At 40.8% G+C, this 24,210-nt stretch overlaps 1 protein-coding gene across 1 annotated transcript in view; it reads left to right on the plus strand.

Moving 5' to 3' along the window:
- Positions 1–24,137, plus strand: part of LOC115212195 (rab GDP dissociation inhibitor alpha) — a 65,919-nt gene extending 41,782 nt beyond the window's left edge. Inside the window, exons 3-11 of the mRNA XM_029781036.2 lie at positions 2,361–2,457; positions 7,454–7,588; positions 8,910–9,108; positions 12,568–12,699; positions 14,353–14,521; positions 18,293–18,395; positions 20,395–20,539; positions 20,663–20,717; positions 22,975–24,137. Coding sequence (XP_029636896.1) covers positions 2,361–2,457; positions 7,454–7,588; positions 8,910–9,108; positions 12,568–12,699; positions 14,353–14,521; positions 18,293–18,395; positions 20,395–20,539; positions 20,663–20,717; positions 22,975–23,115 — 1,176 coding nt within the window. The 3' untranslated portion in view covers positions 23,116–24,137. The remainder of the gene's footprint in view (positions 1–2,360; positions 2,458–7,453; positions 7,589–8,909; positions 9,109–12,567; positions 12,700–14,352; positions 14,522–18,292; positions 18,396–20,394; positions 20,540–20,662; positions 20,718–22,974) is intronic.
- Positions 24,138–24,210: the final 73 nt, after the last annotated feature.

Below are 24,210 nucleotides of genomic sequence, written 5' to 3' on the forward strand. Positions count from 1 at the left end.
TTCACGTTGCTCCAGCTCACTCAGCTGTAGAAATGAGTTGCGACGTCACTGGTGCCAAGCTGTATCGACCTTTGTCTTTCCCTTGGATAACACTGGTGGCGTGGAGAGGGGAGGCCGGTATGCATGGGCGACTGCTGGTCTTCCATAAAAACAACCTTGCCCAGACTTGTGCCTCAGAGGGTAACTCTCTAGGTGCAAACCCATGGTCACACATGACCGAAGGGGGTCTTTACCCTTACAGGTGGAATTCACCAGAAGAGAAGGCATGTATCTTCACACTTTAACATTTAACCCTTTCAGCCCATAACACCTGTTTACCAGTAGATGGCTTATTTTTCTCTATACCGTAGCACTGTTCTACCGGTGGGGTGCATCAGGAAGCCAGGTATATGGTCAAATAAGGTTCAGGAGGTCAGGGCTCAAAGGGTTAAACCAGCCATACCCAGCCCTGATCTTCTACCTGTTTTATATACAAACTGGCCAGATCTTATGTCTCTCACCTGCCTTACAATGTCATTCAAAAAAGTGTATTATCACATCCATTGAAATCTTGAAATTACAAGATAATACGACAGAGCGGCTAACCGGCTTCCATGCCAGTGGCACATAAAAGGGCACCATTCGAGTGTGATCGTTGCCAGCGTCGCCTTACTGGCACTTGTGCCCGTGCTAGTAGGGTTCCAAGAGCACCATCCGAGCGTGATTGTTGCCAGAGCAGCCAACTGCTTCCGTGCTGGTGGCACGTAAAAGGGCACCATTCAAGCATGATCGTTACCAACGTTGCCTTACTGGCACCTGTGCCGGTAGCATGTGTAAAAAGATTCGAGCGAGGTCATTGCTAGTACCATCTGACTGGCCTCTGTCCCAGTGGCACATAAAAAGCACCCACTACACTCTTGGAGTGGTTGGCATTAGGAAGGGCATCCAGCTATAGAAACTCTGCCAGATCAAGATTGGAGCCTGGTGCAGCTGTCTGGTTCACCAGCCCTCAGTCAAAATCGTCAAACCCATGCTAGCATGGAAAGCAGACGTTAAACAATAATGATGACGATGAATTCAAAACACTGAATAAATAAGCAATGCACATGAGACCATTCAGCATGCTGAAAGGTTAAGAGTTAGTGTTGGGTTCACAACCAGAAGTTCAGGGATTTTGATTTCTGGACTAGGCAACACATTGTCTTCAAGCAAGGCTCATTTCACATTGTTTCAATCTTATCAACTGAGAATGGGTCCCAGTCAAATGCTGGTGCAGCGCTCAATCCTTCCAGGTGTCACATCCCTGATTTTAAACCTGATCAGGAATGGGAGAGTTCAAAATGGTGTCTGTATCTTCTCGCCCCTGCATTGACAAGATCCCCTTCAGTCAGGAATGGCCGTGCGATTGCACCTAGAAAGTTCCCCTCCAAAGCACAAGTCCGAGCAAGGTTGTTTGTGGAAGACCAGCAGTCGCCCATGCTTACCAGCCTCCCATCTCTGCACCACCAATGTTATCCAAGGGAAAGGCAAAAAGGCCAATGCAGTCGCCCATGCTTACCAGCCTCCCATCTTCGCACCACTGATGTTATCCAAGGGAAAGGCAAAGGGGCCAATGCAGTCGCCCATGCTACCAGCCTCCCATCTCCACGCCACCGATGTTATCCAAGGGAAAGGTAAAGGGGCCAATATGGCTTGGCACCAGTGACCTCACAACTCATTTCTACATTTGAGTGATCTGGAGCAATGTGAAATAAAGTGTCTTGCTCAAGAACACAACACACAACCCGGTCTGGGAATTGAACTCACTACCTCATGATTGTGAGCCTGACACTCTAACCACTGTGCCATGTGTCTTTACATCACTACTACATTAGCAAAAAGCATAGTACATGTTACCTATTTCTTTACTACCCACAAGGGGCTAAACACAGAGGACACAAACAAGAACAGACAAACGGATTAAGTCGATTACATCAACCCCAGTGCGTAACTGGTACTTATTTAATCGACCCCGAAAGGACGAAAGGCAAAGTCAACCTCGGTGGAATTTGAACTCAGAACGTAGCGACAGACGAAATACCGCTAAACATTTTGTCCGGTGTGCTAACGTTTTTGCCAGCTCACCGCCTTTTAGTACATGTTACCATTCACTTAGTGATCCTTGCCATCCCCACATCATTCTGTCACCACTCCTTAAGTTATATATTTTATCTGTGTAATTTTATAACTTAGCAACATTCTCTACCTGGTCGTTATACTTTGAAGATATTTCTGTGACCCAATTTATTTTTTCTTGGTGTTTTTTTTCTTCTTTTTTTACCTTTATCTCATTTGTTAATATTTATTGTAATTTTATTATTGTAATTTTTCCACTTTTCCAGCTTTATTCGAAATTTGGCATGGGAAACCCACCTAGTGAACTTGGTAGAGGTAGAGATTGGAATGTGGATCTCATCCCTAAATTCCTCATGGCTAATGGTATGAAGACTTTTTTATTTCTATTTATACATTTTTAACTATATATTTCTATTTTGTTTAGACTGTGGCCATGCTGGGGCACCACCTTGAAGAATTTTAGTTGAACGAATTGATTCCAGTACTCCTTTTTTAAAAGCCTTGTACTTTTCCTATCGGTCTCTTTTGCCGAGCCACCAAGTTACGGGGATGTAACTAAACCAACACCAGTTGTCAAATGGTGGTAGGGGACAGATAAAAAGACATACATATACAGTCTTCTTTCAGTTTCTATCTACCAAATCCATTCAGTCGACCCAAGGACACTTGCTTAAGGTGCCACACTTTTTTATATATTATTATTCATCATCGTTTAAGACTTTGGTTTTAGCTAGGTTGACTCTAAGGCCCTTCAATTCTAATCCTTGTGGCCGATGCCAGACCCCTCTGGCACCTGTGCAGGTGGCACGTAAAAAACACCCACTACACTCGCGGAGTGGTTGGCGTTAGGAAGGGCATCCAGCTGTAGAAACACTGCCAGACTAGACTGGAGCCTGGGGCAGTCCCGAGCTCCCCAGACCCCGGTCGAAACCGTCCAACCCGTGCTAGCGCGGAAAACGGACATTAAACGATGATGATGTTTCCAAACCTGAAACTTCACTTCTAGTTCTGATAGTGACTCAGCAATTAGAGCAAGGTCGTCAGCATAGAGGAGCTCCCAGGGGCATCCAGTCTTGAATTCCTCTGTTATTGCCTGGAGAACTATGATAAATAGGAGGGGGCTGAGGACTGAGCCTTGGACCTCTACTTCTTCACTTTACTCATTGCCAACCCTCACCTTACTGACAGCGTCCCTGTACATGGCTTGCACAGCTCTCACTAACCATTCATCTATCCCTAGTTTCCTCATTGACCACCAGATAAGGGATCAGGGGACCCTGTCAAAGGCTTTCTCCATGTCAATGAAAGCCAGGTACGGAGGTTTATCTTTGACTTGGTATTTCTCCTGCAGCTGTCTTACCAGAAATATAGCATCAGTGGTGCTTGTCCTTGGCACGAACCCAAACTGCATCTCATCTAAACTGACTCTCTCCCTAATTAGTTGGGCTATGACCCTCTCCGTGACCTTCATTACCTGATCCAACAACTCGATACCTCTGCCTGACTGGCCCCCATGCCGGTGGCATGTGAAAAGCACTCACTACACTCTCGGAGTGGTTGGCATTAGGAAGGGCATCCAGCTGTAGAAACTCTGCCAGATCAAGATTGGAGCCTGGTGCAGCCATCTGGTTCGCCAGCCCTCAGTCAAAATTGTCCAACTCATGCTAGCATGGAAAGCGGACGTTAAACGATGATGATGATGTAGAAGATACTTCTTTCAAAATACTTAGTTTATTCATCACACATTAACTTGTGTCAGTTAAAACTACTTAATGGTGAAATAGGTATTGAATTTGGTATCATCATCATCGTTTAACATCCGCTTTCCATGCTAGCATGGGTTGGACGATTTGACTGAGGGCTGGCGAACCAGATGGCTGCACTAGGCTCCAGTCTTGATCTGGCAGTTTCTACAGCTGGATGCCCTTCCTAACGCCAACCACTCTAAGAGTGTAGTGGGTGCTTTTACGTGCCACTGGCACAGGGGCCAGACAGGTAGTACTGGCAACGGTCACGCTCAGATGGTGTCTTTTACGTGCCACCGGCACGGAGGCCAGATAGTCGCTCTGGCAACGATCATGCTCAATCCCAGCAATCTAGAACAAACCAGTTTATATTGCTTTGTAAACAAAAAGTGGGGGAGCATATTTATTTTAGTTTTTGAAAGTTTGTGACTTGCTACATGACCAATAGTCACCATAGCAACATAGTTGCTAAGCTAAATTTTCTATTTTTATATTTAACGTATTGTTGACTCAAATGAAAACATCATTGCCTATAAATATTTTTGTCTGTCCCTTTCTACTCTTCATTTCCTGGCACCTATCCACTTCCCCTTGGAGTTTGGAGTCTTGCAAGCTGCATGACATCCTCACAATTGCTGGTGGCACAAAAATGGCATCTGCTACACTCTGTAAAATGGTTGTCGTTAGGAAGGGCATCCAGCTCTAGCAACCTTATCAAAGCAGACCTTGAGCCTGTGAGATCTTATCAATCTCTCCAGTCCATTCTAGCTGGGAAAATGAATGTTAAATGATGTTTTAAAACTCCTCATAAATTTTAGAAACAAAATTTTGAAATTGCAGGGGTTTTTTGTTTTTGTTTTTTCCCATTAAATATTTTATTTTCAGTTTCATTAAAAAAAAACGAAAAGAAAAGAACTGTTTCAGAGTTGTACTTGTTTGTCTGACATGTGACATTGATCTGAGACTGTTGAAACTGAACCAAATACATTGAGAAAAGAGTCTTTTAATAATATACAAACCAAAATCTTAGTGAGGAGGAAGGCAGACAAATCGCAAATCCCTGTTCGATCTGTATAAAAGAGGTAGGTAGAAACTCTGTGCCTGTGTAAGCTATGGACACATAAGAGGTACAGCAATATCAAAGAAAGATTAACTGGGAAAGTAGTTTCAGTGTGTGGCAGATGCACAGGTACAATAAACGCCAAAGATGTACAGAAAATAGATTCCATCACATGTGAGATGGAAAAACTAGTAGTTGATAGCTTTCGTTACTTTGGTGACCAAGTCAGTTGCGGGGGTGAATGCTCTGAAAGTGTAGCTGCTGGAATAAGAATAGCCTGGGCAAAGCTCAGAGAGTTCCTACCTCTGCTGGCAGCTAAGGGCCTCTCACTCAGAGTGAAAGGTAGACTGTATGATGCTTGTGTGCGAACAGCCATGTTACATGCCAAAGAAACATGGGCTGTGACTGTTGAGACATGCGTAAGCTTGCAAGAAATGAAGGCGTTATGACTGCTGGATGTGTAATGTGCATACATGATAAAGTGTAAGTGCCCTGAGAGAAAAGTTGGGCATGAGAAGCATCAGATGTGGTGTGCAAGAGAGATGATTGTGCTTGTATGGTCATATGTTAGGTATGGATGAGGACAGCTGTGGGAGGAAGTGCCACACCCGAACCAGTGGAAGAGGTAAACCCAGGAAGACATGGGATGAGGTGGTGAAGCACAACTTTCAAATGTTGGGCCTCACAGAGGCAATGACAGGAGATTGAGACCTTTGGAGATATGCTGTGCTTGAGAAGACCTGGCAAGCTAAGTGAAATCATAGTTGTGGCCGATGCCAGTGTCGCATAATTGACCCCTTTATAAACACCCTTCAATTGTCAGTGCTTGTGAAGACTTGTTGAACCGAGTGAAATCGCAGTTGTGGCTGATGCCAGTGCCACCTGACTGGCGCCTGTGCCAGTGGCACATAAAATGCACCCACTACACTCTAGAAGTGGTTGGTGTGAGGAAAGGCATCCAGCTGCAGAAACCTTGCCTGTAAATTTATTTCATGAAGTGTCAACAAATTTTTGTGGGAACCAGGTCAAAGTCAATGTAACAATTTTGACACCTTGTTTATTTAAATTTAATTTAAGAGGTTTGTGTGTTATTAAATAACTCTTCCAATCATCATCATCATCATTTAATGTCTACTTTCCATGCTAGCATGGGTTGGACGATTTGTCTGAGGACTGGCGAACCAGATGGCTGCGCCAGGCTCCAATCTGATCTGGCAGAGTTTCTACAGCTTGATGCCCTTCCTAACACAAACCATTCCGAGATTGTAGTGGATGCTTTTACGTACCACCAGCACGAGGGCCAGTCTGGCGGCACTGGCAAAGGCCATGATTACTTGTTATTCATTATATGATTGTACTTGTCAACTAAAGTTGCATTTGAATGACACCCAGTGCATATGGTGGAGCAAGATTCAAAAGAAAGGCTTACCAGTAATGGATTTAAAATGCTGGGTTTTTACTACAAGGTTTGGAGTTTTAGTCTGCCAACTAATTGTAAATCATCTTGTGCACAGTCATCATTGTTTAACGTCTGCCTTCCATGCTAGCATTGGTTGGACGATTTTGACTGAGGGCTGGTGATCCAGATGGCTGCACCAGACTCCAATCTTGATCTGATAGAGTTTCTACAGCTGGATGTCCTTCCTAACGCCAACCACTCTGAGAGTGTAGTGGGTGCTTTTTACGTTCCACCGGCACGGGGCCAGTCGGGCAGTACTGGCAATGACCTCGCTCGAATCTTTTTACACATGCCACTGGCACAGGTGCCAGTAAGGCAACGTTGGTAACGATCACGAAATCTCGACAAAAGTTCCCCCAGTGAATCAAGTATATTATGAACACATATTTGTCTGAAAGGAGTCGTTGTCTAATGATGAAATACAATATTGTTCAGAATATTCATGTTCATTTCCGCTGAAACATGTTAAGAATGGAAATGTTTGCTAATAGTATCCCCATAATACATTTTCATAGTAGGCGGTTGTCACTCTTATTTCAATTTTAAAAATAAGATGGGCATTTATCTAAATTTACAAAATGCAAAACCTCATCTTTTTAACATTCATTTTTCCATGTTTGCATGTGTCAGATGAGGCGGGTTTTCTACAGCTGGATCCCTTCTTGTCTCTAACCCTCATCTGTTTCCAAGCAAGGCAATGTTTCCCTTTGGCAAAACATGTTCTTCATGGAAGACTGGAAGCAAACATCATTTGTATGACAGTGATACTCATTTACAGGAACACACACACAATGATGGACTTCTTTTAGTTTCTGGCTGCTGCATTTGCTCACAAAGCTTTGACCACCTTGGGGCTGTAGTAGAAGACACTTGCCCAAGGTGCCAAGCAGTGAGACTGAACCCAGAACCATCTGGTTGGAAAGCAAGCTTCTCAACTACACAGTTATGTCTTTATTTCTGCACAGCCACAACTGTACAGAAAATTCGACAGTTATATGACAAAGCACTTTTGATTGTAGTTTTATAAATGTTTGCTTTTTTTAAAGGTAGGTTTCCCAATATTTAATTAAATATTCTTTCTAATTTTTCCTTTAGGTCAGTTGGTGAAGATTTTAATAAAAACTGGTGTTACTAGATATTTAGAGTTCAAATCAGTTGAAGGTAGCTTTGTATATAGAGGTGGAAAGGTATATAAAGTGCCGGCTTCAGAAAGGGAAGCTTTAAGTTCAAGTGAGTATTCAGACTTTCTCTTGTAAATTGTCTTTCAGAAACATTTCTGTTGTAATTGTGCTAATCTGTTCAATATTTGCATTTTAGAAAAACTCAAGTGGGTTCTACAGCTCTATATTTGAGAGATGAGGAATTATGTGCATTATTTACATTTGACGGATATTAGTGAGAATTTACAAAAAAAAACAAAAGACGAAGACAGGTGTGTAAACAACAAACAGATGTATTAGTTTAACACTCGGGAATTCAGAAAGTCTTTTACATTTCGAGCTTACGCTCTTCAACAGAAAAGGAACACAGAAATAAACTGGGAGAGAAAATAGAAAAAGTTTAGTGGCTAGCGATCTATCATGGCGAAAGCCATTAGATTTATAAGCTCTAAAATTCACTCTATGGCGTAGTGGTTAAGAGTGCAGGCTACTAACCCCAAGGTTCTGAGTTCGATTCCAGGCAGTGACCTGAACAATAATAATAATATCAGAAAAATACCTTAGGAATGAGAACCCAGGTTCAAAATTTCCCCAGGATACCTGATGAATGCTGGAGGGTATATCAACCAAAATATGTTAATATCTGTCAGATATTAATGTCCTTAGGTAGGTTATTGACTAATTCTGATTTGTTTAATTACTTATTTGATATTGTATCAGGAGACAAAGAACAAAACCTTAAAATCACTCAATACCTGTTGCATTGTATGGATATGAAAGTAGGACTCTAAGAGCAAATGGCACAATGAAACAAATGAGTCAGGTCTCATGGAAAGAGAACTCTTGGCAAATATCAAGAAGCAGAAGCTGCTATATTGTGGGGCATGGCATCAGGAGGTTGGGTCAATGGGCTGGAATCATTTGGGGAGTGATGGTGTATGTGTTCATGGTCTCTGATCCTCAGCAACGAGGATAGGATTCCCCTCATCATCATCATCGTTTAACATCCGCTTTCCATGCTAGCATGGGTTGGACGGTTTGACTGGGGTCTGGGAAGCCAGGAGGCTGCACCATCTGGCAGTGTTCCTAACACCAACCACTCAGTGAGTGTAGTGGGTGCTTTTTACGTGCCAGGCAAGGCTGGCAACGGCCACGATCAGTTGGTGCTCCTATCTGATACATATTTTCTGCTGCTTCCAATCATCCAAGCTGGTCTCTTTGCTGTTATGACTCTGTGTACCACTATGTCACCTTCCATCTGGTTGGAGCTTTGCACCAGTCATACGCTTGGTCGAATGCTTCAAATAGTATTTCTCTAAATTTCTGGATGTTATATTGGTGTGTGTGTATATCATATATATAAATAAATGTATTTGTTTCTTTTTTTCCAGCTCTGTTAGGATTGTTTGAAAAACGTCGCTTCCGTAGGTTTTTACAGTTTGTGCAGGATTTTGATGAAGATGATCCCTCAACCTGGTGCAGTATAAACCCTGAATCGACAACATCAGAGGAATTATATAAGAGTTATAAATTGGACGGCAGCACTATAGACTTTACTGGACATGCTTTATCTCTCTATTTAAATGATACGTAAGTAGAAATTTATTTGTAAAACTTGCACCCTTTGAATTTTTATAATTTCTCTGTATATAACTTTCATCATGAAGGATTTTTTAATTTTTTAATTACTGCATTTGATGGCATAAAAGATTAAAGGGCATATTAGATGCACTCCAATTTCAACAGTACATATGCAGGGAAAAATGTTTTAGTGTATTAACCCTGGCAGACCTGGGAAACTGCATCTGATTTTCACCCTCCACCTAGGTTCATCATCATTGTTTAACGTCCAGTTTCCACGCTGACATGGGTTTGACAGAGGACTGGTAAGCCAGAAGGCTGCACCAGGCTCCACTCCAATCTGGCAGAGTTTCTACAGCCAGATGCCCTTCCTAACACCAACCACTCCGAGAGTGTAGTGGGTGCTTTTGACATTCCTGAGCAAAAAAATGAAATAGTTGCATTCACAGCCCAAGAGTAACAATTACAAGCAAACTAATGGACAGAATCACAAAAAAATATTCATGAGAATAACAACAATAGGCCTATCTCTTCAACTACTGTATTCATTCACCCTCCTATCTCTCACCAGTTTCCTTGTCTACATCACTCTCATGTTCTGCTATTTATTCAAAGAATATATATCACCACTAATATTCTCGCCTGTAAAAAGTCTAGGCCTTGCTCATTTGGCAAAGCGCTGGGTTCATCACAGGATCTTTTTTTTTTTCCAATTAACCCTTTCATTACTGTATTTATTTTGAGATGTTCTGTGTTTCTTTCAATTAATTTGAAATATAACAAAGAATTTAGTTATCATACTTAGTTATCATTCAACTAGTATTAAGAACATAAATTGTAACTAAAGTTTAGTGGAAGATTTTAATTCAAAACTTTAGAAAACAAGACATTTGTACTACAGAGCCAGAGGCAGTTTCAGGTGGGTTGGTATCAAAAGAGTTAAGAATTGTTGTTCTATTATATATTCTAACCCTTTTGTTACCATATTTCTGTTAGGAACATAAATTGTGACTAAGGTTTGCTGGAAGATTTTAATTCAAAATTTATGAAAACAAGACATTTGTACTACAGAGCCAGAGTTGGTTTCAGCTGGGTTGGTAACGAAAGGGTTAAAAACAGAAGCAAGCAGCTATGGGGAGCACCATTAACAATGAGTCATGGATACACTTGACTGAACAGAGTGGCAACATGATTGGTTATCTGTTTCTTAGTATTTTATCTTTTTTATCTATGCGAGTTCTTCATTACCACTGTAATGGGAATCCTGTAGAGAAAGTATCAAGGCGATTCCTGCAATGGCACGAACAGGGTTAAGGAACTTTTGCGTATAGAATCTGAGGTGGGATGGGTTAGTAGGGCGCATCTTATGTGCCATCAAATGCAGCAGCCTAAAATATTTTAGTTGAAATCTAAAAGAAGACATATTTGCTTCTTCTCAAAGACATTTCAAGTTTTTTGCTGTCTGTAAAGAAAGAATTGTGTGTTGTTTAATGTCTGCCATTCCACGTTGGCCATGCCTACACAGGGAGGTATATAACTTCAAGAGTTTTATGGCTGGAGGAGGCTTTTCTTGTCAGCAACCCTTTTCTCCTGCAGAGTAAATTTAATTCCTTAGAAATTCAAAAATGCAGAGTTTGCAAATGATTGGTTGACCAGAAATGTCATTGTCACTGGTTTCATAAGCATTGATGCCACACAATTTTTCTTTTGTAGAGCACTGCAGATCACACACACAATGGGCTTCTTTCAGTTTCCACCTGCCCAATTCTCTCACAAAGCATTGTTAGCCTGACATTTCCCAAGACACTACTCAGTATGGCTGAAACGAGAGCAAATTTCTTAACTACACAGGCATACTCGCACCAAAATTCACACACACACACTCAGTCACATATAATCTACTTTTCCTTGCCTGCATGAGTCACATGGAGTTTATTGAGGCAGATTTTCTAGGATCAGATACCCTTCCTGTTGCCAATTCTCACCTGTTTCCAAGCAAATATTTCCCCATGGCCTGGTATATTTTGACAAAGTGGGTAACAAAGGTGACTGAGACCTTTAGAGATATGCTGTGCTTGAGAAGACCTGGCCAGCTAAGTGGAATCGTAGTCATGGCCAATGCCAGTGTCGCATAATAGACCCATTTAAAAACACCCTTCAATTGTCGGACAATGTGCCGTGCTTGTGGAGACCTGTTGAACCAAGTGAAATTGCAGTCGTGGCTGATGCGAGTGCCACCTGATTGGCACATGTGCCAACAGCACATGAAAAGCAAACATTTGAGCGTAGTCGACGCCAGTGCCACCTGCCTAGCAGTGATGCTTGTTTACAACAATCACACAATGCCAGGACAACATATGCTTTTGCACACACACACACACACACACACACACACACACACACACACACACAATGGGATCGTTTTCCATCTATCAAATCCACTCTCAAAGCTTTGGTGGTTCTGGGGCTAAAATAAAAGACACTTGCCCAAGATGCCACACACTGGCATCTTTGGAACCATGTGGTTGGGAAGTAAACTTCTTAACAACTCAACCACCTGGCTCAGTAGTTAGAGCGTTGGGCTTACAATCATAAGATAGTGAATTCAATTCCCAGACCGGGCTGTGTGTCGTGATCTTGAACAAGACACTTTATTTCACGTTGCTCTAGTTCACTCAGCTGTAGAAATGAGTTGTGACGCCACTGGTGCCAAGCAGTATCAGCCCCTTTGCCTTTCCCTTGGAAAACATTGGTGGTGTGGAAAGGGGAGGCTGGTATGCATGGGCGACTGCTGGTCTTCCATAAAACAACCCTGCCTGGACTCATGACCAGTCTTTACTCTGTACCCTTTTTATACATAACTACATATATGTATGTCATCATTGATGTTTAACGTCTGTTTTCCATGCTGGCATGGGTTGGATGGTTTGACTGAGGACTGGCAAGCTAGACGGCTGTACCAGGTCTGATCTGGTAAGGTTTCTACAGCTGGATGTCCTTCCTAACACCAACCACTTCGAGAGTATAGTGGGTGAGGCAGTACTGGCATCAACCACGCTCCTCCAACCTATGATGAAAAATAATTACCTCACAGAATTTGAAAATCTTTAAATTTATTTTTGAAAATGTTACCCTATCAAGGCTAGTCAACCCTTTAGTAGTTTCTAAACCAACCATGACTGGTCCAAATATTCTGACCGTTTTGTGATCAAATTGGCCAGATCTGGCCCCTCATACTCTCGTTTTTTTTTGCTTTTTTTGAAGGCATGGAGTTCTGTTTTGTTATCGAATTTGACAAGCTGAATGTGAAGGAGTTAAAAGCCAAAATCTTTACATGAATTAAGGCTAGATTTAAATAAAACTCCTGTTTGCAATGGACAGTATCGTTTTGCTTTTAAATTTATCACATGCATCTTTTTTATGTATATATTTTAACTTCTTTCATTTTCTTTTTGCGTCTTAATTTAGTTACATGAATAAACCTGCTATTGACACCATAAAACGATGCAGACTTTACAGTGACTCTTTATCTCGTTTTGGAAGATCTCCTTATTTGTATCCATTATATGGTCTTGGAGAGTTACCACAGGGATTTGCTCGGTGAGTTTCTCTTTTACACTCTTCAACATTCCCATTAACTTTTGTATTCATCCTTGTCATCGTCATCTTTTTAGCATCCACTTTTCCTTGCTAACATGGGTCACATGGAGTTTTTTTTTAGGTTGGATGCCCTCCCTGTTGCCAACCCTCAACTGTATCCAATCATCATTGTTTAACATCTGTTTTCCATGCTAGCATGGGTTCGATGGTTCGACCAGGGTCTGGTAAGCCATGGAGGCTGCACCAGGCTCCAGTCTGATCTGGCAGTGTTTCTACAGCTGGATGCCCTTCCTAACGCCAACCACTCCGTGAGTGTAATGGGTGCTTTTTATGTGCTACCGGCACAGGGACCAGAGGAGGCTGGCAAACAGCCACGATTGGTTGGTGCTTTTATGTGTCACCGACACGGACGCCGGCCAGGCGGCACTGGCAACTGCCATGTATCCAAATAAGGTAATATTTCTCATGGCCAGACATGTTTTCCATGGAAAACTGGAAACCAACCACGTCACTTGTATGATGGTGATGTTTGTTTACAACCATCATGTGATGTCAAGATGAGGAGATGTGCATACATACATGCATAAAGAAATCATCATCATCCATCTGTTTTCCATGCTGGCATGGGTTGGACAGTTTGACAACAACTGGCAAGGCCAGGTGTCACACCAAGCTCCCTTTGTCTATTTTTTGCATGGTTTTTACAGCTGGATGCCCTTCCTAATGACAACCACTTTACAGTGTGTACTGGGTACTTTTTATGTGGCACCAGTACTAGTGCTTTTTAATGTGACACAATCACCAGTGCTACATCATCATCATTGTTTAACGTCCGTTTTTCATGCTGGCATGGATTGGACGGTTTGACTTAGGTCTGGAGAGCCAGCAGCTGCACCAAGCTCCAGTCTGATCTGGCAATGTTTCTACAGCTGGATGCCCTTCCTAACACCAACCACTCTAAGAGTGAACTGGGTGCTTTTTACGTACCACCTGCATGGTAGCCAGTCATTGGGTGCTGGCATTGGCCACGTTCAGATGTTGCTTTTTACATGCCACCGGCATAGGAACCAGTCAGTTGGCCCTAGCATTGATCATGTTCAGATAGTGCTTTTTACATATGTATATATATATATATATATCCCTTCGTTGGACACTGCTTGCGAAGACCTGTTGAGGCAAGTGAATTTGGAATCGAAATCAAATTCACTGACTCGCATCCATCCGAGCGTGATCATTGTCAGAGCATCTAACTGGCATTCGTGCTGGTGGCATGTAAAAAGCACCATTCGAGCATGATCGTTACCAGCATCGCCTTACTGGCACTTGTGCTGGTATGCAGGTGACATGTAAAAAAAACACTATTTTTCTGTGGCCGTTGCCAGCACCCACTACACTCTCAGAGTGGTTGGCATTAGGAAGGGCATCCAGCTGTAGAAACTCTATCAGATCAAGATTGGAGTCTGGTGCAGCCATCTGGATCACCAGCCCTCAGTCAAATCGTCCAACCCATGCTAGCATGGAAAGCGGATGTTAAATGATGATGATGATGATATGACAAGCTTCATTCAGTTTCTATTTATCAAATCCACCCACATGGCTTTGGTCAGCAAGGGACTATAGTAAAAGAATTGTCTTTCTTGATTATTTTCCCAGATTAAGTGCAATTTATGGTGGAACTTACATGTTGGACAAACCAGTCGATGAACTGATCTTTGAAGATGGTAAAGCTGTAGGCGTGAAATCGCAAGGACAGGTAGCTAATTGTAAAATGGTCATCTGTGATCCGTCTTATGCTCCAGAGAAGTGTAAAAAGCAAGGACAGGTGAGTTTTCTTTTATTTCATTTTACTTTATCATATAATAATAGTAATTTGTTATATTTAGGGATGGTCATCTTTTTTGCTAATTAACCACATGCACTAATTACTTAGTCTTCACTTCAGGTTTAATTATTCTTGTTTTAGTGTTGGTTGTCTGAAATTTTTCATTGCACACCCTGTGACTCCTTCAGTGACTCTCCATCCCATGTGTATGCACCTGTTCTGTTTAGTACATTCTGAGAAAGACAAAATGGACTGAAACAGAATAGGAGGAGACACGTGGAATGGAGAGTTGCTGAAGAGGTCACAGGATGTGTGATGAAAGATTTCAGACAAAGGACACTAAAAAAAATAATAATAATAATGATGATGATAATAAAGGTGAAGTGAAGAAGGAGTATATAGTGCGTGTGGTTATTTGACAAAAAAGATGACCATCACCAAATATAACAGTATGTTACAAACACAGGATTTCACATCAGGAGTCTTGCAAAACAAATACATAATAGTAATGTAAGTGTCTATAATTTCTTAAACATCCATTGTCATCTTTATCATTGTTTCAGCATCCTCTTTTCCATGCTTGCATGGGTCACAAGAGATTTGTTGAAGCAGGTTTTCCGAGCGTGATCGTTGCCAGAGCGGCTATCTGACCTCAGTGCCGGTGGCACGTAAAAGACACATTCAAGTGTGATCGTTACCTTACTGGCACCTGTACCGGTGGCTTGTGTAAAAGATTTGAGCGAGGTCATTGCCAGTGCCGCCTGACTGGCACGTAAAAGCACTCACTACACTCTCAGAGTGGTTGGCGTTAGGAAGGGCATCCAACTGTAGAAACTCTGCCAGATCAAGATTGGAGCCTGGTGCAGCTGTCTGGTTCGCCAGCCCTCAGTCAAATCGTCCAACCCATGCTAGCATGGAAAGTGGACGTTAAACAATGAACGACGAGGTTCTCTGTGACTGGATGCCCTTCCTGTCACCAATCCTCACCTCTTCCCATGCGAGGGATATTGTTCAGACATGTTTTTCACAAAACACTGGGAATGTACAAAATCACTTGTGAGATGGTAACATTTGTTTACAACCACTGCATGGTATCAAGACAAGGATACACACTGGTTGTCAAGCAGAGGTGTGTAACAAACACACACATGCACACACATGTATATGACAGGCTTCTTTCAGTTTACATCTACAAAATCTACTCACAAGGCTTCGGTCAGCTATTAACAAACACTTACCTCTATGTCCCTGTAAATTAGCAGCTAGGCAAGAATAGACCGATGAAGTGCCAGACTTAATACATATTAGGGGCCACAAAGCCAGCAATTTCAGTGGGGGTGGTTCTATGTTGATTACATTGACCCTGGTGCTCAACTTGTACTTATTTCATTGAGCCCAAAAGGATGCAAGACTTTAACAGAATTTCAACTCAGAATGTAAAACCAAAAGAAATGCTGTTGACCATTTTGTCCAGTGTGCTAACAATTCTGCCAGCTCACTGCCTCAATAATAATAATAAACTAAAACAATACCTGTTGTCATAGGTGCCCTGGGAATGATAGCAAAAGGGGCTGATTGTTACCTAACTCAGATACCAGGAAACCCAAAAATGGCAGAAATTCAAAAGATAGTGCTCATGGGAACTGCTCATATCCTACGCAAAATACTTTCTATGTAATCTCAAGTTTTAAAACAAACATAATTTTCATATGGTTTTTTAAGACATTCACTTGTACAACACTAAGTACAAAACCAAATATATGGCACCCTAGGCATAACACCAACATGAACTTCCAACTTGTCTCTTGAGGTCTCTGGGTGAGACTTGGAGCCAGCTTGTGCAAATGTAATGCAAAAGTCAAACAGAATAATAATAATACCAACAACAACAACAAGAGCACTCAGAGCACAAACCTCTGCCACGGCAACAGTAACGTTCTCTCAATGATTAGCTAGAGATGTCTGAAATATACTCAACTGCTCTCACAAATGATAATACTAAAAATGAACCTGGATGCTCTCAAAAATTAAGTAAAAAAAAAAACAGGGAAAATAATCCATAATCCTTTTTCGGTACCTGATTGATTTCAAAGGTAGTCATGGAGTGTGAAGATGTCTGTAGAAAATTTAGTAACAGTAATAAATAGTTTGTCCTTATCTCATACAGGCCAGAGTTAACAAATTCACCATTCAAAATAATTACAGCCTAAAGGGAGATAATTGAGACACTTAAAAGTTAACGTAAGATCATAATCATCATCATTATCGTTTTAATGTCCATTTTCCATGCTGGCATGGGATGGGCAGTTTGACTGAGGACTGGCGAACCAGATGGCTGCACCAGGCTCCAATCTGATCTGGCAAAGTTTCTACAGCTGAATGCCCTTCCTAATGCCAACCACTCCAAGAGTGTAGTGGGTGCTTTTTATGTGCCACCAACACAGGGGCCAGTCAGATGGGCCTGGCATCAATCCTGTTTGGATGGTGCTTTTTACATGCTGTTGGCACAGGAGCCAATCAAGGGGCATTGGCATCAGCTACATTTCGATGGTGCTTTTTTACGTGCCGTCAGCACGGGAGCCAGTCAGGGGCACTGGCACCAGCCACATTCAGATTGTGCATTTTATGTGCCACCAGTCAGGTGGGCCTGGTATCGATCATATTCAAATAGTGCCATTTACATGCCATTGGCACAGGAGCCAGTCAGGGGGCACTGGCATTGATCATGTTCGGATGATGCTTTTTACATGCCACCAGCACAGGAGCCAGCCAGGGAGCACTGGCATCATCCACGATCAGTTGGTGCTTTTTACGTGCTGATGATGATGAACATAAGCCCAGCAGAAATGCCACTGAGCATCTTTCCCTGTACTGTAATAATTCTGCCAGCTCATTGCCTTTCCTTCTCTAGATAAGTTTTTTTTCAGTTAGTTGTGTGAAATATAAACACTCCCTACATAATTAACCCTTTAGGATTCAGACTAGGATTCAAATGTGATGCTTATTTATCACATTGTTTTGGATTAATCATGCATTGTCTTGTGGCTTTGAGATTTCAGTGATGTGATTGCATATTTTTAGAATGATATTGTAGGGTAGGTGTGAGAGGCTAGACTTGCCTGATTTGAACATAAAAACAGGTAAAATATTTGGTTGCCAGGTATGGCTGGTTTTAATGCTAAAGGGTTACAGAGAAATTGTTTTTCTTTTTTTTAATGTCTTAGTTGAATCATATATTTTCGAATCATTGAAACAGAATCTCATGCTGGTACTATATAAAGGGTACTTGTGACGGTGCCACATAAAAAGCATCCAGTGCACTCTGTAAAGTGGTTGGCGTTAGGAAAGGCATCCAGCCATAGAAACCATGCCAAAGCAGACAAATGGAGCTGGGTGTAGCTCTATAGCTTGCCAACTCCTTATTTCTTTATTGCCCACAAGGGGCTAAACATAGAGGGGACAAACAAAGGGATTAAGTTGATTATATCGACCCCGAAAGGATGAAAGGCAAAGTCGATCTCGGCGGAATTTTAACTCAGAACGTAACAGCAGGCGAAATACCACTAAGCATTTCGCCCGGTGTGCTAACGTTTCTGCCAGCTCGCCGCCTTCTTAGCTTGCCAACTCCTATCAAATTGTCCAACCCATGCCAGCATGGACAACGGATGTTAAATGATAATGGTGGTGATAACGAATTAAGAGAGGGAGGGACTATATGTATCCCTGTTTTTATATATATATTACAGTTTATGTTGTTTTTCTCTTGTCTAGGTTGTCCGAGCAATCTGCATTCTTGATCATGGTATTCCTGATACAGAGAATAGTTTATCATGTCAGATAATCATTCCACAATCCCAGGTGAACAGGCAAAATGGTAAATATCTGTTTTTCACACGCCCACACTTTTTTTTGTCTTTATTGTTTTGGGAGGTTCATATTATGCCAACTTCAGAACACATACACTGGTTCAGTACCACTTCTATTATTTTTGGTGTAACAATCCTTCCAAGACACAAGTTTCGTTTCAACTCACTTCAAGAATCTTACAAACTGAATACAAAACTTATTGTTGTTGTTAAATCTTTGTTCCCAATGAAATTAACGGAACAAACAAATCTGTATTTTTTTTTCTTTCCTGTAAGCTATTGAAGTACTGTATATGATGCAAATAATAACAATTTTTGAAGATCGACACAAATTAAAGCCTCAGACACCAGTTAAATTATGTTATTGTTATAGCTTCTTTATTTCATTTAAAATCAATTCAAAAGCCATGTATTTCAATTGAAACAAAACCGTTAAATATACAGTAATCCCGCAACTGTCGTGATGGTTGAAATTCCATGAAGTTGAACCACTACTGTACTGTATATTTTTCTTATAATTTTTATAATTTGTATATATTTTATTTATTTATGCGCCCTTTTCAAGCCTTGCCAGGCTCATGGGCCCGGTTTCTGTGGCGTATGTCTTCCTCCCAGCTGGACAGGATGCCAGTCCATTGCAGTGTTACTCAAGAAACAGGAAAAAAGAGTGAAAGAAAGTTGTGACAAAAGAGTACAACAGGGGTCGCCGCCCCACCCCCTGCCAGAGCTTCATGGAGCTTTAGGTGTTTTCACTCAATAAACACGCACAATGCTCGGTCTGGGAATTGAAACCGCGATCCTCCGACCGCGAGTCCGCTGCCCTAACCACTGGGCCATTGCGCCTCCACTTGTATATACTTATTTCATTTTAAATGCCAAACAACACCACACACCCACCTCCCAAGTTCCGTTTTCCATCCAGTATGTGCGATTCTTTATTTACCCATCTACGGTACTCTATGAATTTTCTTTTAATATATTTTAATTAATGTGTTATACAGTGCGGTACTATACTGCATTTTCATTCATTAATTTTTAGATGTGAAAATGCTTATTTTACCACAGAAATAATTAAAATCTAAAAAAGTATTAATACCTATCAGCCACAGAAACCCGTAATATAAATTTACTAGCTTGCTTACCAACCACATGGTTCTGGGTTCAGTCCCACTGTTTGTCACCTTGGGCTGACCAAAACCTTGTGAGTGGATTTGGTAGATGGAAACTGAAAAGAAGCCCATCGTGTATATAAATGTGTGTGTATGTTTGCATGTCTGCCTTTGTCCCCCTGCCATTGCTTGGCAACCGATGTTGGTGTGTTTGCGTCCCCAAAACTTAGAGAGGTTTCACAAAAGAGACCGATAGAACAAGTACTAGGCTTACAAAGAATGTCCTAGGGGTCAATTTGCAGATCTTTTCACTTTGACCTGCAGATTTTTTAAATAATTTCTATGTAACTAAAAAATTTTAAACTTCATATATTGGTAGAATGTGTTTATAAAACATCTTTTTCTCTTGGCTTTGTTGAGAAAATTCTGTAGTTTGTAAGGTCTTTAATTTGTTGCATTTCAGCAATTTCAACCAATCAATGACTTGTATTGAGGTGAAAACGATTTCTGCCGTAACATTTTATGGCAGCGTCATATGAAAATGTCCCTGTTTTTTATGAGAAAAAAGATACCCTGTGGCCATAAACTGAGGGGTCACTCATAAACAGAGCTGGATAACAAAACCGTTCCCTCTTTAGTGTCCACCCATAATTATGACCCTAGTATCGATCTATTGCATTTCAATCTGTTTTAGGGTTAGGGGTGGGGGGAAGGGTATCTTTTTTTTCTTCAGAAATATAAATAAACCCAATCTGTTTCTCAAACGAATATATATGTAACAGGGACATTCCTGTATCTTTAAATTAAAGAATGGAATAAAATGTATTTTTTTACCACGGTTTATTGGTTTGTCTTATGGTTTTTTTCTTTTCTTTTTTTTTCTCCTTTCTTTAAACAGATATTTATGTTTGTTGTGTCTCTTATGCACATAATGTCGCAGCGAAAAATTTCTATTTGGCCATTGTCAGCACAACCGTAGAGACTGACAATCCTGAGAATGAACTTAGTATAGGTTTGAACCTCCTCGGCCCCATCAAACAAAAGTGAGTGGCATTTATTTTCTCCTCTTGTGTGTGTGTGAAAGAGATGGTCTTTAATTTCCACTTTGTCGGATGAAAATTCCTTAAAGAGCATTCTCTATAATGAATTTAATTTTCTTCCCCTAGGTTTGTATCAATCAGTGATCTTTTAGAACCAATAGATGATGGTACAGAAAATCGGGTAAGTGAGACATTGATTTACCTTTTTAATTTTGTAGCCAATGCCTATTTCTTTACTACCAACAAGGGGCTAAACACAGAGAGGACAAACAAGGACAGACAAACGGATTAAGTTGATTACATCGACCCCAGTGCGTAACTGGTACTTATTTAATCGACCCCAAAAGGATGAAGGGCAAAGTCGACCTTGGTGGAATTTGAACTCAGAACATAGTGACAGACGAAATACTGCTAAGCATTTCGCCCGGCGTGCTAACGTTTCTGCCAGTTCACCGCCTTTTGTGGCCAATGCCGTTGCCATCTAACTGGCACCCGTGCAGGTGGCATGTAAAAAATACCATTCTTGCATTGGGCATCATGGAAGCAGTGACAGGTGACCAAGACCCTTGGCGATATACTGTGCTTGTGTAGACCTGTGAAGCCAAGTGGGACCGTGGTCATGGCCGATTCTGGTGTTGGGTCAGTGGCACATAAAATATACCTACTGCAGTCTGAGAGACATTGGTGTTAGGAAGGGCATCCAGCTGTAGAAACCATGACAAATCAGATTGGGGCCTGGTGCAGCTCCCTGGTTTACCAGTTTTCAGTCAAACTGTTCAACCCATTCCAGCATGGAAAGCAGACATTAAATGAAACAATGATGGAGAAGCTCCAAATACAATGAATTGTTGAACTGGTAGCTGTGAATATGATTGTGTGTGTTTGTATCGTTCATTTCTAATCTTCCATGGCTATATGGATTATTTCCTTGTTTAGAAACAGCTGAAGGTTGGTGACAGGAAAGGCTCCTGGAAGGATGATGGTAATGATGATGAAAGGGTTTCCAATGCCATTAGTATTGTCTTACAGAGTTTATAGAATTTTGAGCATTTGTTTGATCTGTATTCTAGCCATGACCATTCTACCAACAGTCATATTCAGTATTGCTTTATCCTGTACATTTAAGCATTTCTTTCTTTAAGATGGCAGATTAGTATTTGAGGGTCATTTGGCTGCTGTTTCTTGCAGAGATATTGTGATGTAGCGTATGTATGTGCTCATCGTTATCATTTAACAGTCCTGCTTTATGCTGGCATAGGTTAAAGGAGAGAGAGAGAGAGAGAGAGGGTGGGGTACACTGTTATACTGTGCTATATTATGTAAATAAAGAAGGTTACAACAAAATGAGTAAACCAGTGTGATAGATGAACTATCGGGACTGATAAATTGTGTTATCATGTCACCTTGTGTATTATATTCATAAAATATCTTTCACCTTCATCTGCCCAGACTGATATTTACATTGACCACACCTTCCCCTTTATTCCTTCTCTTCACCTCTACCCTCATCTCTAACTATCTCTCCCTCTTCTTCAATACTTTAATCAACTTATCCACACCCTTTTTCTAATTCTTTGTCCAATAACTCAATGCTGTGACACCTTGTCACTAACATCTTCTTCCCACCCACCCTTATGTAATGTAGGGTAGCCACGTATCTCCTCTACAGCAAGAAACCTGTGCCTGTCCTATTATACTTCAGCCTTTCAATACTTAGTATAAAACCACCTCCCCTTGTCCTGCATGGTTGAAGGGCTGTGTCTTTTTCTTTGTTTCATGAGGTGCCAATGTCTCGAAAGAAGTGCACCCAATATGCACTACAAAGTGGTTGGCATTAGGAAAGGCATCATTACCAGCGTCGCCTTACTGGCACTTGAGCCCCGTGCTAGTAGGGTACTAAGAGCAACATCTGAGTGTGATCGTTGCCAGAGCGGCTAACTGGCATCCGTGCTGGTGGCATGTAAAAGGCACCATTCGAGTGTGATTGTTACCAGCATCGCCTTATTGGCACCTGTGCCAGTGGCATGTGTAAAAAGATTCGAGTGTGGTCGTTGCCTGTACCGCCTGACTGGCCCTCATGCCGGTGGGATGTAAAAAAAACACTACACTCTCGGAGTGATTGGCGTTAGGAAGGGCATCCAACTGTAGAAACTCTGCCAGTTCAAGATTGGGGCCTGGTGCAGCCATCTGGTTCACCAGCCCTCAGTCAAATCGTCCAACCCATGCTAGCATGGAAAGCGGATGTTAAACGACGACGATGTTGATGATCCAACCATGACAATCATGTCAAAGCATACATTAAAGATTAAAGCAGTGCTTTTGCTCATTGGATTCTATCAAACCTACATCCATGTAGATGTGTGTTGTGTGTGTATATGTATGTACATGTATTAATTGTGAAATATCGATGCTTATTGGGTTTCTGTTTGTTTTTCCAGCTCTTCATCTCCAAGAACTACGATGCCACCACTCACTTTGAAACTACATGTAATGATGTTTTGGATATTTTCAAACGAGCCACTGGGGAAGATTTTGACTTTTCGAAAGTCACACATGCTGGTATGGAAGACAATTGCTGAGGCTGTATTTCACATAACTGGATTAATGTTGCTCCTGTCAAGACTCAGATGTTTCCTTTTAACACCAACATCTGCCTCTGGGTGCAAACATTCTCTTCCTGCTTTTCTCTCAGCAGCACACTATACATCCCAACAGCTTCAAAGCTAGTTTGGATCATTAGGCTTTTGACATGCTTATTCATACTGATAGCTCTACTAGTCATTTCTGTGATGTTCTATTAATAATGTAGTTCACATTTGTCACAGATATCTAATGTCTAGACTACTTTTAGGCTTTGGCTCATTGGCATGAGACAAAAATTGTTCCATTGTTTTTTTTTCTCTTTTTGTTTTTTTCCTTCTTTTCCTGATGAGTTCATAAATTTTGCAGAGCAGAGACAATCTTTTTCTCTTAGCTATGAAACACAGTTACATTAATAAAATAAAATTTGTATTTAGCAATCAATCCTGTATTTTTTAATTTTAATTTCTTGTTATATATTACTTCTTTTAATTAAATTATGGTATTCTTGTCAATACAAATTATTAAATTTCTATATTATACATATATTTTCCTTTTTTTTTTTAATTTACATTTTTCTTTTTTTTCTGCTTATTTTCTTAGTTTCTTCTCACATAAAATAATATAAATTAGCTTATTTGTATCTTTCATAAATTTGTTAAAATAATAACCCTGAAACCAAGAATTAAGTGTTCAACTGATATAATAATGATGATGATGATAATAACAATAACAGCCTAGATTTCTCTGCACACTTAATTTCCCCCGTAGTAGTTAATCCTTTAATGTAAATTCTCTGAAGCCTTCATTACAATTTTTAGCTTTGTCTCAACATTTCTTCTTCTTCAATCTATTCGATGTTTAGGTATTTAAATGTGTTATGATTTTTTACTTTTTTCTTTTCAAGTTTTCCATTACATTTTGAATATTTTTTTTTCTTTTGGAAAAAATGTAAAACTTCTTATGCACTATTTTTTTTTTTTCAATATTGTCATGTTTTGATTGACCAAAAAACAATTAGGAAAAAAAAACTATTTAAAAAAAAAGGCTTGATTGAAATTTTAAAAAATACAATGGTATAAGTTCTTAAAATT

This window comes from Octopus sinensis, linkage group LG1 (genome assembly GCF_006345805.1).
Source record: "Octopus sinensis linkage group LG1, ASM634580v1, whole genome shotgun sequence".
Lineage (NCBI taxonomy): Eukaryota > Metazoa > Mollusca > Cephalopoda > Octopoda > Octopodidae > Octopus > Octopus sinensis.